General features: G+C 27.5%; 1 protein-coding gene across 1 annotated transcript; it reads right to left on the bottom strand.

The window, feature by feature from the left end:
* Positions 1 to 6,315: 6,315 nt before the first annotated feature.
* On the bottom strand, positions 6,316 to 9,058 carry LOC111275344 (F-box protein At5g07610-like). Its single transcript, XM_089755839.1, has 2 exons — positions 8,702 to 9,058; positions 6,316 to 7,596 (listed from the first exon to the last, which is right to left on the bottom strand). Exon 2 carries the CDS (start codon positions 7,569 to 7,571, stop codon positions 6,591 to 6,593), a length of 981 nt encoding a protein of 326 aa, XP_089611965.1. The 5' UTR covers positions 7,572 to 7,596; positions 8,702 to 9,058; the 3' UTR covers positions 6,316 to 6,590.
* Between the last annotated feature and the right edge of the window lie 7,955 nt (positions 9,059 to 17,013).

Raw genomic sequence — 17,013 nt, 5'->3', positions numbered from 1 at the left:
CACTTTAACTTAATAATAAAAGTTTCCTACCTTTTTAGATGTGAATTTGGTTGTCTTCAAAGAAAGTGATTTAATTATTCTTGATGATCTAATATTATCGTCATGTAATATCTTTATCAAACGTGGTAATCTAATCACAATATATAGATAATTTTGACTTTTGAAAAATCACTCCACATCAAACATCAAATATTAATAAAAAAATGAACACTTTAAAAAAAATATGTTTTTCATATGCACATCATCATCATTTAAGTGTTCACTAGAAGTAAAGCACGCCCTAAAAACTAAAGGGAAGTACAAGTTGGTTGTAAGATATTTTATTTCAGAAAATACAAGAATATCATAAAAAAACACCTAAAAACTTGTATAGTTTCTCAACTTGATCCCACTTATTCTTAGATGGACAGTACTTATAATTCAAATCACTAATCCCTAAGCGAAAAAAGTGATGTTAAAGTAAAAGGCACTTTAAAGCATAAGAAAAGTGGAGTTCCTCCTAGTTGGAACATCTTGTTTCAATCTTTTTTTTTGCATTTAAACTCACTAGGTTAACAATTCTAAAAAATTTTATTTTCTCATTTGAGACCCTTTTATATATTTAATACTTTTTTTCACTTTTTTGATAGCCTCTATAATCTCTTTCAAACCATCTTGCACTATCAAATTAATAATGTGACCACAACATCTTAAATGGAAAAACGACAATATTCCAAAAGTGCTTTCCTTACATTTAATTATGCTTTCAAAAAATTAACAAATGGATCATTGGCAGAAGCATTATCCAATGTCACAAAAAATAGTTTACTTTTTAATTTGCCATTCAGTAGCACTACATATACATTTTCACTTAATGCAACACCATTGTGTGGAGGTGGCATAAAAGAAAAATTCAAGATCCTCTTTTGTAAAATCCAATTTTGATCAATAAATAGAGCAATAAGACACATATAACCATATGTAGTGATAGATGTTCACAAATCAAAAGTCAGACAAGTCCTACCAAGTGTTTCCTTAAACATGTGTTTTATCTTATTTCTTTTTTTATTATGCATATTAATCAAATTAGATTTAGCAGTGTTCCTATTAATTGAAGTTATATCATTACACAAATAAGAAAACACAACCTTAAAAACATGTAATCTACAAATGATAATGGCATATTATGCATGACAATTGCAACTGTTAGCAATTCATGAACTTTTTCAAGATCAAAATTTGAAAACCTCATTACTATAGACCCATGTTTTGAAGAAAAGATTATTTGACTAATATCACATGTGTTCATCCTAACACAATTACTAATATGGCGTTTCAGATTACTAGTTTCATACTCGCTATTATAATTTTTAACGACACCACAATACCTACACTTTGTAATTGGAATACCATTTATTGTTTTTCTAGGCAATAACTGAAAGACTGACCAAATTGCTGAAGTGAGCTTTCTTTTGCGACTATCTATTTTTTTCTTTTTCTTTTCTTTCTCTCTCTTTTGGATCTCCTCTACCTTCATAATATTTTCATCGTCTTTCTACAATTTCATATCAACAACTTTTGATTGAAAGTTAATGTTGATATTATCATATTCTACCTAAAAAAATTATCATTCATCAATAAAATATGATACTAATTTTAATAAAGATATGTAGTTATTAGTTTCTATTGGTGGATACCTCAAGATTTATCACCATTGTCATTATCAAATAGAATAAACTAATTTAATTGTAGACCCAAGATTAGCCTATTTATTACAATAAAAGAAACAAAAATGAATTAAAATTGATTTAAAAAAAATTAGACTCGTACTAATTAATGAATGATTATAGTGAGGTAAAAGTGCTTAAAAGGTTTTAAATATTAAATTTTAATCAAACAACAGCAACCTTTAATCAAACAAAATTTATATAAAATAAAGAAAATGTTAGAAGAGAGTATGTGCTTATGCCCAACCTTTGCCTTTCAAAAGTGTCTCGTATGATATATATGAAATTAAGTTGCTAGCTATATATGAAATTAAGTGATACTAATGGGCAAAAAAATTTTTGATTGAGGTATTCTTAATTATAGTAGTTTTTTTTTTAAATTGAAATAGTTACTTCCCTTCTCAACACTTATAGGATAATTCCAAGTTCCTTTCATGCAAAATTGGTGGCTATGAACTTTCCTATTAGTTTTGGTAACAGTATTGTAAATTAAATCATAGGTTGCTTTTGTGTTCATATTTTGGTTGAGTTGAGCAAATATTTTGGCTTGAATTTCAAAATTCATGTATCTAATGCAATAAGTTTAATTTGAATAATGATTAGTCTATTATTTCTTCTAATTTGACTAAGTTTATTTTTGTAGTATTGTTAATTTGAATAATAATAGTTTACTTGTTATGTCATTAGTATGAAATTCTTGGTGTCATGCTGGTTATGAGAGACTTGATAATAGGGTTTTTTTTTTTCCTAGGTAAAAATGTTTGATAAGAATTTTAAGATGCAAACTAGTTAAAACTTAAAAACTTTGACCTTGATTATTTGGCGAGCTCTTTAACTTTGCTACACAATTACTTGTGAACAGATGTAATATTATTTGGAGAATGTTATTGAAGCTATTTTTGGTTTGCCTATTACTTTTGAAGAATTGCTTTTACATATAATTATGATATTCTTTTTTTTTTCTAGTTTTGTGGTGTTCAGTTATGATCTGTGTACATATGTGTTTAATTGAGAATTAATTAAACACTTTTACAAAAAAATGCTAGCTAGATGACTAAAGAAAGTAATCAATATCCTTGTTTTTACCCTTTCTTAACTTGATGGCATCAAACACATAGTTCTTATCTAACTTAGAAAGCTGGCTAACCAATGAACCTAATGATGGAAAGAAAACAACTAATAGGACAATGACTACAACTAACTTTCTTTAAAAGTCTTTTGCTTGTTCCTTCCTAACGAGCTTGAAGACAAGGAACTATCAATATTAGCTGTAAACTTGATAATTAGAAGGTAAACCAATTGGCTGAAAAGATAGATGAGAGAAAAAGAGGCTGGAAAAGTACTTACTCGCATCAGAGTATAGTGATAGAAATAACAAAAGCAAAAATCACTGCAAAATTAAGCAAAAAAATAAAAATAAAAACAAACTTGGTATTGTTAGGATAAGTAGTAAATAATCGATGCTCTGTGCTCAATTGATGAAGGTGCAATCAACTCTTATAGTCCTATTACTATTAAAGATTTAGGGTTTGTTTTGGACTTTGATAGATGAGATAGTGGAAAAGAGACAAAGAGTGAAAAAGATAAGACTTTGGTATATAATAATTTGGTAAAGTCATGGAGGTGGTTGCAACAAGGGAAGATGAGTGAAAAAGATAAGAAAAATATGAGTGGCTGCGACATGGGAAAAAAATGAATGAAGCTGAAAGGAATGAAGCCAATTAGGGAAACTTTCAAGAATGAGAGGAAAAGACAAACTACAAGAGTGTACTAAGGTTTTACCATTTTAGAATGATGTAGTTTTGTTTAATAGTTGAGTTAAATGGATATCACTTATGCATGTCATAAGCATAAGACATAAAACACAACACATGAAATGCATGTCTTAAACGTGTTGACACGGTTAAGACATGAAACAAGTTTATAAAAAATACAGACACGGTTTACTACATGTCATTTTCATATTGTATCATTGTGTTGTATTTAAACTTATCATGTCTACCACTAGTAAGAAGTGGTTTTTCCCCCCAACTAGATTGGCCATCCATTTAGATAACAACATTTAATACATTTTCATTGAACTGGAGATATTTTTTGACTGAATCTTAAAGGTTTAGTCAAAAACTCCTCATCCGTCACACTTTTTTCCAAATAAATCTTTATTTTTTTTATTTTTTCTTTTCCACCCTTAAAATAGTAATGAAAGGACGAAAATATCTTTTCATTTAACATTTTCTTCCTCATTCATTTTTTTTTTCATTTTTTATTTTTTATTTAAAAAATTTTAAATCATTTTGTTAATTTAATATTCAAATAAAATTTACAATTATATAATAAAAAATAATTAATAGTACAAAAAATATACAATTAAATGTTTCTTTGTTAATTTCAATTTATTTAAATATATTATTATTTTAAATTATTTGTTATATTACTATCATTTTTATTAATTTTTAATTATTTATTAAGAAATTTTTTATTTGATATAAAAATGATTTAGTAACTTTAACTATTTATTAATTTTGTAAAAATTCTATTTGTATACAAACTTCAGCATAATGTCCTTGATGGACATTTTATATTTTCACTACAATTTGCCTCACTTTACCATTGCTTTTGCATCCATATACATATGTAACCACTTATTTTAATCTCATAACTATATTAACTAATTTCACATTTATCACTGCTTTCAATCTCATAATAGTTAATTTCACTACCAATTTAAATAGACCTTTGGTAACTTAGCATGCTTAAAAACATAGGCATAAAAATCTTAAGAGTCCATTTAGATGTGTAATAGGATTAAAAACAGTTACAGAAATGAGATCGATTATTGTAGCTGTGAGATTAAAATTAATAAAAATATATACTTAGATGCAAAAGTAATGATAGTTGTGAAATGAATTGTAATGAGATGTGAAAATGATAATTTAGTACAATAGACTAAAAATTGTATATAATAAAATTTTAAAATTATTTAATATTTATAATTAATAAATTAATTTTATATTAAATAATAATTGTGATAATAAATAATTGAAATTTATTTATTTATTTATTTATTTACTATTTCATAATTTTTAAAAAAATAAAATTAAATAATGAAAAAATAAAAAATAAAAAGAAAAGCTGAATTATTGGGATTTTTTTTCTACAACTTAACTTGAAGGGTAAACAAAAAGAGTTTAAAAAAAAAAAACATTTGCTCATAATTCGACTTGGCATAAGTTTTCATGCTTAGCATCCAAATGCAGCCTCAGTCACAAAGTATTACCACATTAGTAATAAGTAGAATGAAAAGAAATATATCTCTAGTGATAAGTATTGCCACATTAGTAATGAAAATTATTCTTTGAAAAGAAATATATCTTTGCTTGCATGCAAATGAAAGACCACTCTGTTTACTAATTGATTTCCTGCACAAAACAATATTATTTATCATAGAAACATAATCAAATTAATCATCAAATATGTGTCAAAATTTTTACAATTAATAAACAATCTCATACTGTTTATTTATGTCCACGTGTTTAAAGAAAAAAGAAAAGAGGAAAAGTAAAAAGAAAGAGAGAGAAAAGAACTATCAATGCTAGATCATCCAAAATCCAATATTTGTTGATCCGAATAGTTAAAGAGTTCAATTTCCCTTAAGTAAAGTTTCAGTTTCGAGTTTTGTGAATGAAAAAAATAGACACTAAAAAGTTTGCCTCCCTTATTGTGATCGGATCTAACTTAACTCTTAATTAATCAAAACCTAAAATAGTTACCAGATATCAAAAGATCCTAAACAAAAAAAAAAAGATCATCCGAAGGATTCTTGTTTGATTGATTCTAAGAAATGAAAGAGATTCAATGACCAAATGTAAAAATATTTTCTCCCCTACTATCAATCAGGTCCAAAAATTAATTGAGGATTTCACACTTTTCATTCCATATTGATTTTGTCTTTTATACTTGAAATTATGAAAGCTTAATTATTCATTTTTTAATTTTTGTTCACAAAATAAAAATTATTTTTCCTAGTTAAAAAACATTAAGCACAAACTCAAACATATTCAATGTTCATGAATGCCTCATTTAGCATTGTGTTTGAGTTTCAGAATGCAGCTTTTGAACACAAACGTAATGCTAAGACGCTATGATTTATGTTAAAAATTCTTTCCAACAACTAAAAATAAGTTAACCGCAAAAGTTAGTTGGGATGTGTAATTGTAAATTGAAATTTATGGTTTAGAGACAATTATCAAATCCCCACTCAATTATTTATTTTTGACAAAAATAACTTATTTTTTCCTTTCTAATGGTATGTCCTTTTTAAACATTTTAATTTTTCACAGCAATGCAATTCTTCAAATATCTTAAACCATAATTTTTCACAACAATTCTTTACAATATTTTTCAAACACACTTTTCCAATCTAAGCTTTTCCAATTATAACAATGTTAAACTGGACCGAAATCATATGAAAGTATCGATATCATTTGATCAAAATAAATTAATATATACATGTGCATTATCCTCGTATGTATGTATATATATATATATATATATATATATATATATGTTCCACAGAAAAAAAAAAAAAAGATGGTTATTGGATCAGAGATGCACCCCAAGCACTTGCGCCATTGTATTCATCTGTACAATGCAAGGTTCTAACTTTAAATGTGACAAATTGAAGGCTCAAAGATAATAGTAAGTGTTTGAATAAGGATACACTCCTTCCCATGAATACCACAACCCCGGCCCCTCATCCACTTGATTATTTGTCTGGAACTCCATCAAAGTGCTATCTCTAACTTTAAATGTGACAAATTCACCTGGAACGTGTATGACCATGAATGACTCATCTTCTTCTCCTTCATGCTGGTCAGCAATGTGTCATATAGATAACTTGTTACTTCTTCGCATTGCTGGAAATTGCGATGCTACTATATCAAGATTGAGATGGTACTTGACAAACCAACTAGAATAGTCAGCTTTCATCTCCATCACATCAAATACAGCAGTAACAGGACCATAGGCCTCAATTAGAAACAAATGGCCTCCTGATTCTCCAAAATATTCCAGCTTTCGTTTTGTCCATCCCTCTTGCATAGGAGGCATTGGCATTGTCAGCATAAGTTCTCTTTCAGTGTTGAATCGAAGTGCCAAATTTCCCCTGCCAATCCAATGTAATGCACCATTCCAGAAGACTCCCCTCTTAAACAACATATCTTCATCGTAAACAGTGAATGGTTTTCCTAAAGCTTTCCAGGATTCTGTGACTTGACTGAATATCTTTACCTGGCGATGATGTTGTGACAAATATGAATCACAAATGCATACAATTTTGTAATGGGATGAGTTGTTTGGATCATATGCAATGTTAATGCCAAAAACAAAAACAGTTCTGCATTCAGGATTAGGCAGGGGAAGATACTGCTTCGTAGTAGGGTTGCAGATGTAGTGCTTGGTAGTAGGGTCGCAGAAGTAGCATTCTCGACCGCGTTCTAGACTTCGGAAGCTGCTACATATGAGAAGTCCATAGCAAGAATGTTGTATGCAAACACCTTTATCATCCTTAATGAAAGAGAGAGATGGCTTAGGAGCAGCATCAATCTGTCCTTCAAATGGAAAATATAACAATTCTGGGTACAGCTCAAAACACAAGAATTTCGGCAGGAAGAATCCTGAGATATGGTACTGGGGGTTGTGTCTTGAATAATTGGACTTGAAATCTGGGTCTGAGATGAGGCTATTCCACCATTTGCAGACACATTTGCATCCCACCAAAGTCTTCAATGGTAGTCTTAGTAAAATATCAATCATGACATCATTATTGTTGAGTACACTCAGTTCTGGTTTTTTGCTAGAACTCATGGCGGTAACTAGTGATCAATTCCTTCTGTAATAAGAAAAATCATATGATAAGCCAAAATTTTATGAGCAAAAAGATAAAGAAACTGCTTAAAAAGGAAAAAAATCAATAAAATGATGATCAATTAGACATCAGAAACATATGAAAATACATGGTTTTGACAGGAAACTGATTTTGGAACCAAACAATATATAGAAGCTTACTAAATTTTGATACAGCTGTTGTTCCATCCAAAAGAGAAATACGGAGCGAATATATAGAAAAGTCAAGAGTCAATCACATCCCTTAACGTGTAAGTTTTTAAAGTATTTTCATTGAAATTTAGCAGAACGTTGGTATCTTCTACGATTTGGAGAAGTTGACGGTTAATGACTCATGACTTTTTAGCTACCAACATGCAGCATCCTAGTTCCTGCCTTTGCGATTGCCAACTGGCCATCTGGTCCTTGGACTTTAGGGAAGAAATTTCAGAAGTATATTGGGCAAAGATAAACCATTAATTGAAGCTAAAACTTAACTTTAGTTATTTCAGCCAACTTTAAGATGTGATGTCCAAAAGATATAAGTTTAAATTTCAATACTTACAATCCGTTATCTTATTCAGACCGCAGGCTCTCATATATTAAAAAAAATAAAAGAAAGAAAAGAATAGAATTTTGCTAAAGATTTAAAGACTAGTAATCTAATTTAATTGCAACACTAGCATTTCTCCTATTAAGACTCATGATATTAGAAGAAAAGATAGTCAATTATAACTCAAGATTTAGTTCAATTGATCATAAAATTACCCAAGAAGGCCCACTACAGATTTCCAATTCAAATATCTGCACTTACATTCCCTTTCCCTATCCTTCTTTGTTAAAAAAAAAAAAAAAATAGCAAAGCATGAGCTAAACTTGAATTTGAAAAGTTGTTGAGGCAAATTCATCAAAAGCAATTAATTAAAAGCAGAATTTACTGTACCTTGAGACTTTGAGTTGATTGATGGGGGTAGAAAAGAAAAGCATACCACATGGACTGATTTATTATTAATCAGGAAATGATTAAAAATTACAAATTAATTACCGTGACCAGATTGTAAAAGTTCGAACTACAAACGGAATTAATCAGGAAAGGGTAAAAATTTACTTACAGACTTTTCGTCGAAAAATGTTATTGCCATCTCGTTTTTCTGTTAGTAAATTCCGACAAAAATCTGCCATGTTCTATTGCAGTATTGAAGGGTTAACAAAAAAATTTAAGCCAAAAATGCAAAGAAACAGAATCAATCCACAATGAACACTTAAAAGGAATAAATCTCGGTTGCTCACACAGACGATGTTATCTTCCTTCCATAAACCCCATGCCCCTTAATAAGTAGAAACGGCGAGAGAAATTAAGAAAGATTCAGAGGGTTTTGTGGAAAATTTAGGCTGAAAAATAGAGTAGATGTACTTTTGCAGTTGCCGTTGATCTCCAAATTTTAGTTTCGGTGACGTATTTACTCGGGGGCTTGAGTTTGCTTAATTACCAAACCAAGCACTAAAGAAGGCTAAATTCTTACTTTTAGATCTAACATTTATGTATTTTGTCAATTAAATATAATATTTTTAATTTAATTCAATTTAATACAAAAGATTCTTGAATATGTTGAAACAATGGCTCCATTGCGACAGTATATTAAACGCATACCAAAATAGAATGAAGCTGGTAATTTGTTTTAAGTTTGACGGTAAAATACGAACATAAATGTATTTTCACCTTTAAAGTAGAACAAAATGTTTATAAAAATACAATTAAAAAAGTAAAATTATTAAAATGTAAAAGATCATAAACAAAGTAAAAAAAAAAAGTATTTAGGGTTTTAAAAAAATGGTTATTAGAGAAAGATTGAGAAGGAGATAATGGATTCCGGATTTTTAAAAGCAAGACTAAAAAGAAATTTCATCTAAAACACTTAAGTATCAATCGTTTTTAGGTAAATTTTTTTCCTTACAAGTTTCTAATAAATGTATAATGTTTATTATGTTTTTTATTCGTTTTTGCATTTGTATTGAATGATGTATGAAATTTATTTCTAAAAATGAAGAATTTTTTTTAAACAAATAGTTTGTAATTATTTTAATTAGTATGAGTTGGGGTTTAGGGTTTGACGATCTTTTTTTTTTTTTTTTTGATAGATAAATGTTGAATTGGTGACAATAAGATTTTATTATCAACAATGATTTGTTAGTGAGGCTTAAATTTGTGGTATATAAATGAAATAGTTGAAAACTTAATGTTTAACCTTAACATTAGGAGATGTTGGATTTATGAACATTAGGAGAATTTCTCATTTAAAATCTTGTACAACACATGATGATGAACTTAGATTAGTTTGAAATGGTGAAACTACTAATGGACTTAGATTAGTTTAAGATGATAAAACCCTAAATGAATAACAAAAGAGCTAATTAATACACCAGAGTATATAATTTGCTAGGAAGGCTTAAAACCAACAAAAAAAATGATGAATCGAAAAACATAATAGTAAAACCTGTCATTTGTCAAGGAAAGGCACAATAATAACATGCACATTTTATCGAAAAGAATGGCACAATAAAAAAGGCTATCTTATAAGGGGTAATAAGATAATTTTATACTATTTTGTCTTACTATGTAATAATAATTCATTTCACTATTAGATGCATTAACTGAAACCTAACCTTTTATGGCAACAACCATCTTAAGGATAAATAATTGGAGACAACATTAATATTGATGGATCTAGTGCCAAAAATGCAATTGTGGCATTAATTAACGTTGTAAGAACAAATAAATACAGAAAAAGGGTAATGCTTTTACTTTTACATTTGTGCATGCCTCTACTTCTACCTTTGCATCTATTTTTCCTTATACTATTTCTGCTTTTGCATATTGAATAGTTTCTAGTTTTGCATCTTTAACTGAGTTAACTTTTGCTTTTGCCTCTTTTTCTATCTTTGGATATACATCTAAATCTGTATTTGCACATGGTTATGGGTTGTCAAACAAATCAATCACAGTAAAAAATGTTAGTACTACTAGTAGTGAAAATTAATCCCAACAGCCTAAAAATCCAAAAAGAGTTCTTAGAAGATGTTTTTGTAGATTTAGAAGGAAAATTCTATAGTATGATTGGTAAAGAAAGTAGAAATCCATTATCAAAGGTTAAATTTGGTTCAACTACCATTGAAAAGAGACTCAATTCAACCAATAATATACGAAGGTGGAAGAACAACAAACTTTTAGGAGCTTTTACCAAAATCAACAAAAAAGCCATTAAGGGGTATGGAGTGAACTCGATACAAACCTACAGACAATGAGATAAATCTTAAATGTAAGTGTTGTTATAGTGTTTTATACATTTTTATTTACTTTAGTCTTTAACGATTAAAAATGATTGAAGTTTCTTAACTGATTTTGTTACAGCCTAGGTTGGCAAATCAAAAACTAATATCAATTAGTGGTTAAACAAGTAAGACCATAAAAATGCTATTGACGATGCGGTTCATATTTAAGAAAGTCAATTTGAAATTTCAAAAGGAAAATGAACCAAGGAAAAACAAAATATGTGGAAAATCTTATAGTTAATTTTAGTTTAGGGTTTATGTTTATTATGTTTTGTTGATTTGAGATGGATTAATTGTTTGTGTATATATGGTTGTAAACCAAATATGAAAAATGTTATGAATCAATTAAAAATGTTGTGGTTTGTAAGATTTTAAAAGATCATTTTGGTTACAAACATTTTTATGCTCTTGAAATTAATGTTTATAGACCATCTTATTGATGAAATGAAATACCTTTTATTATTGTGCATATGCTCTAAGCATGCAGATAGGTTGCTAGAACTTGTCTTTTTATATTATACCTTTTACTTCATTTTTTTTTAATGAAATTCATGTTCTCACAATCCCGGTTTAAATCAAACACCTTAAATCATTATGAATTGTAGGAAAAAAAAACATTTTTCATTCATTAAGCTATCCATTGTATATTTTGAAACAAATAACTTAAATCATGATTTATATCTCTAACGTGATTTACATCTCTAAACCAATTTTCCCTTCCTTTTTTTTTTTTTTTTGCCATTAAAAATAAACAAACAAAAGATAAAAATAACAAATACTGATAGAACTAATTTCCATCTCTTCCCACTATATTTATCTTTCAATTTCAACTTAACATACTCAATTCTCCCTTCAGATGAAAATTTTCATCAATAACTTCAACTTTAACACAATCCACAACATATTTATTCATATTTCACACTTCATTCTTTAATTCTTTAACTTGGTCATTTAACAACTTTTTTTCCCTTTTAGCTTATTAACAATCTCTCTTATTTTATTACAAAATCTTAAATCATGCCATGAATGAAAATTGCATATAGTTTCATATAATCAAAATGAAAAATTTTCATTAACACATTTAGCCCATTTAAAAATATATTACTTTCACAAAAATATAAAAGATTATTACTTGATGTTATTGGCATGTATGAAATCTTCTACCAAGGACTAAGGCTATTCATAAAGTCCACTTGGATGCCTTCAAATTGCAATTATAGAAGTTGGTGTCTTGTTTATAATAAAAGTCAATAAGATAACTAACTTTAATAAGCTTATATGATCTCAAATCCGAACACCCACCACTTAACTCACCCCTTGATGAATTGAAAACGTAAGAAACGAAAACACAAGTAACAGAATCACCAAAAAAAGAAATAAACTAGTAGCCCTAAACCAAATAATCAAAAATCACTGCAAAAAGTATACTAACTTTGAAAAGAGAATGCTTGAAAAACTTATTTTCAAAACAATATGGTTTTGAGCATTTTGTTTTTGAAAAGCTAGACATTTTCTTTCATAATTTTTTGTTTATTTTCTTATTAATTTTTTAAGCAATTTTTTTATTAAAGAAGAAATTAATTGGATAGTAGCCAAATTTAATGGATAGTAGACTTAATGGCACATGTAACACATAGTCGTAACTAAGTTCTTTTTTAAACAAATCAAATTTTAGTCACAAATTGAATAAAATTAAAGATATTATCCTTAATTAAGAAAGCATGCAAGTATTAGATTTTAAATTAAGCATTTAACCTTTTTAAATTCAAATATTTGAATTTGACCTAAATTACAGCTAAATCTAAATGGCATAATTATTAAAAAAAAAAAAAAACAGGGCAACCAATTGAGTTAACCACCAACACTCATTTTCATGTTATTGAGGACTCAATTTGGGTGAAAATAAATGTTTAGGGGTTTAATTAGGTAAAAATAGATATTTAATAACTTAATTAGATGAAAATTATTGTTTAAAGGTCCAATTGATTGTAATAAAATTATAAGGGTTTATATAATTATTTAATTTTTATTTAAAGACTTTTTTATACCTAAGCCAATCTAAAATAAAGCACTTTTTATGGTTTTTAATCCCTAATAAAGTAAGGTTTAAAGACTTTGGTATCATTTTTAATATTAACACGATAATTTAATCACTAAGGTATCTTATTATTATAGTGATCTTATAACTCGTGAGTTAAAATTATTTTATTTAGTTAATAATTATCAATTCTTATGAATTAAGGATTAGTGCATTTGATATTAATAAAAATCTAGTATTATTTAACTTAAAAATACCAAAACAATTATTCTATTATAATAGTTATACAAGTTAATAATTTCAATGTTATTTTCAGATAATAATTTATAAAATATTAATAGTATTTTATTTAACTAAATCATTAAATTAGCAAGGATATTTATTGATAGGCAAATTAATTTTTTTAAACAAATTTAAATTTAGAAAATAAAACTAAATCTATTAAAATTATAATAAAAAGAAACAAAAAGTATTAGATATAACATTAAAAAAAATAGAAAATAAGTAGTTTATTTTTAATTTGGTAAAATAAATATTATTTTAAAAAGTAAAAAACTTATAATATAAAATAGTTATAATTTTGAGAGAAATTAAGTTTCTAATTTATACATTAAATAAATAATACTGACTATAATTAATTTTACATATCACTTTACCTTAATAATAAAAGTTTCCTACCTTTTTATATGTGAATTTGGTTGTCTTTAAAGACAATGATTTAATTATTCTAGATGATCTAAGATTATTGTAATGTAATACCATCGAATTTTTATCAAACGTGGTAATTTAATCACAATATATAGATAATTTTGATTTTTGAAAAATTACTCTACACCAAACATCAAATATTAATAAAAAAATATACTCTTTTAAAAAATATGTTTTTTAGATACACATCATCATCATTCAAGTGTTTACTCTAGGTAAAGCATGTCTTAAAAACTAAAGGGAAGTACAAGTTGGTTGTGGGATACTTTATTTTAGAAAACACACAAGTAATATCATAAAAAACACTTAAGAACTTGTATAGTTTCTCAACTTGATCCCACTCATTCTTAGATGGACAATACTTATAATTCAAAATCACTAATCCCCAAGTGAGAAAAGTGATGTGAAAGTAAAAGACACTTTGAAGCATAAGAAATTTGGAGTTCCACCTAGTTGGAACATCTTGTCTCAATCCCTTTTTTGCATTTAAACTCACTAGGTTAACACATTCTAAAAATTATTGTTTTCTCATTTGCGACCCTTTCACATACTTAATACTTTTCCTCACTTTTTTGATAGCCTTTATAACCTCTTTCAAACCATCTTGCACTATCAAATTAAGAATGTGACCACAGCATCTTAAATGAAAAAATGATCATATTCCAAAAATGCTTTCCTTACATTTAATTGTGCTTTCAGAAAATCAACAAATAGATCATTGGTAGAAGCATTATCCAATGTCACAGAAAATAATTTACTTTTAATTCGTCATTTAGCTAGCACTACATATACATTTTCATTCAGTGCAATACCATTGTGTGGAGATAGCATAAAGAAAAAAATTCAAGATCCTCTTTTGTAAAATCTAATTTTGATCAATAAAGAGAACAATAAGACACATATAACCATATATAGTAATAGATGTCTATAAATCAAAAGTCAGACAAGTCTTACATAGTGTTTCTTTAATCATGTGTCTTATCTTACTTCGTTTTTTATTATGCATATTAATCAAATCAAATTTAGCAATGTCCTTACTGATCAAAGTAATATCATCACACAGATAAGAAAACACAACCTTAAGAACTTGTAATCTACAAATGATAATGGCATATTTTGCATGACAATTACAACTATTAACAATTCATGAAACTTTTCAAGATCAATTTTCGAAAACCTCATTACCATATACCTATGTTCTGAAGAAAAGCTCATTTGACTAATATCACATGTGTTCATCCTAACACAATTGTTAATATGGCTTTTTATATTACCAGTTCCATACTTGCTATTATAATTTTTAATGACACCACAATACCTACACTTTGCAATTGGAATACCACTAATTGTTTTTTTAGGCAATAACTGAAAAACTGACCAAATAGTTGAAGTGAGCTTCCTTTTGCGGCCATTTATCCTTTTCTTTTTCTTTCTCTTTCTTTTAAATCTCTTCTACCTCCATAATATTTTCATCGTTTTCCTACAACTTCATATCAACAACTTTGATTGAAAGTTAATGTTAATATTATCATATTCCACCTAAAAAAATTATCATTCATCAGTAAAATATGATATTAATTTTAATAAAGATATGTAGTTATTAGTTTCTATTGATAGATACCTTAGGATTTGTGACCATTGTTATTTTCAAATGGAATAAATCAATTTAAATGTAAACCTAAGCTTGGTCTATCTATTACAATAAAAAAAACAAAAATGAATTAAAACTAACTTTAAAAAAATTAAAATCTTACTAATTAATGAATGATGATACTGAGGTAAAAGTGCTTAAAAGATTTTAGATATTGAGTTTTAATCAAACAACAGCAACATTTAATCAAGCAAAATTTATATAAAATAGAGAATAGGTTAGAAGAGAATATGGGCTTATGCCCAGCCTTTGCCTTTCAAAAGTATCCCGCATGATATATATGAAATCAAGTTTCTAGCTATATATGAAATTAAGTGATGCTAATGGGCAAAGGAACTTTTGATTGAGGTCTTCTTAATTATAGTAGTTTTTTAAAAATTAAAATAGTTACTTGCCCTTTCAGCACTTATAGGATAATTCCAAGTTCCTTTCATGCAAAATTGGTGGCTATTAACTTTCCTATTAGTTTTGGTAACAATATTGTAAATTAAATCATGGGTTACTCTTGTGTTCTTATTTTGGTTGAGTTGAGGAAATATTTTGGCCTGAATTTTAAAATTCATGTGTCCAATGCAATAAGTTTAATTTGAATAATGATTAGTCTATTTTTTTTCTAATTTGGCTAAGTTTATATCTGTTGTATTATTAATTTGAATAACAGTAGTTTATTTCTTATTTTCACATTTCACGAACAAATTTTGGTCATTAGTATGAAATTCTTGATGTCATGCTGGTTATGAGAAACTTGATAACAAGGTTTTTTTTTCTTAAACAGAAGTATTTGATAAGAATTCAAAGATGCAAACTAGTTAAAACTTAAAAGCTTTAACCTTGATTATTTGGCGAGCTCTTTAACTTTGCTACACAATTACTTATAAACAGATATTGTAACATTATTTGGAAAATGTTATTGAAGCTATTTTTTGTTTGCCTATTACTTTTGAAGAACTACATTAACATATAATTATGATATCATTTTTTTTCTAGTTTTATGGTGTTTAGTTCTGGTGTGTTTATGTGTGTTTAATTAAGAATTAATTAAACATCTTTACAAAAAAATGCTAGCTAGATGACTAAGAAAAGTAATTAATACCCTTGTTTTTACCTTTTTCTGACTTGATGGCATTAACCACATAATTCTTATCCAATTTAGAAAACTGGCTAACCAACGAACTTAACGATAAAAAGAAAACAACTAAAAGAACTATAACTAATAGGACAACAACTACAACTAACTTGCCTCAAAAGCCTTTTTTTTGTTTCTTCCTAACGAGCTTGAAGACAAGGAACTATCAATAGTAGCTACAAACTTGATGGTTAGAAGGCAAACTAGTTGGTTAAAAAGATAGATGAAAGAAAAAAATAGGCTAAAAGATACTTGTTCGCATTAGAGTATAGTGGCAGAAATAACAAAGGAAAAAATCACTGTAAAATAAAGTAAAAAATTAAAAACAAAAAAATAAAATAAAAACAAACTTGGTATTATTAAGATAAGTAGTAGATGTTTGATGCTCTGTGCTCAATTGCTGAAAGTGCAATCAACTCTTATAGTCCTATTACTATTAGGGATTTAGGGTTTGTTTTGGATTTTAGTAGATGAGATTGTGGAAAAGAGATAAAGAGTGAAAAAGACAAGAAATTGGTATATTAGAGTTTGGTAGAATTATGGAAGTGGTTGCAATAAGGGAAGATGAGTG

The sequence above is a fragment of the Durio zibethinus genome, chromosome 26 (assembly GCF_047325235.1).
Source record: "Durio zibethinus cultivar Kanyao isolate XHJ-2024 chromosome 26, ASM4732523v1, whole genome shotgun sequence".
NCBI lineage: Eukaryota > Viridiplantae > Streptophyta > Magnoliopsida > Malvales > Malvaceae > Durio > Durio zibethinus.
Note: the sequence above shows the minus strand (reverse complement) of the source record. Positions and strands in the feature narration are given on the sequence as shown.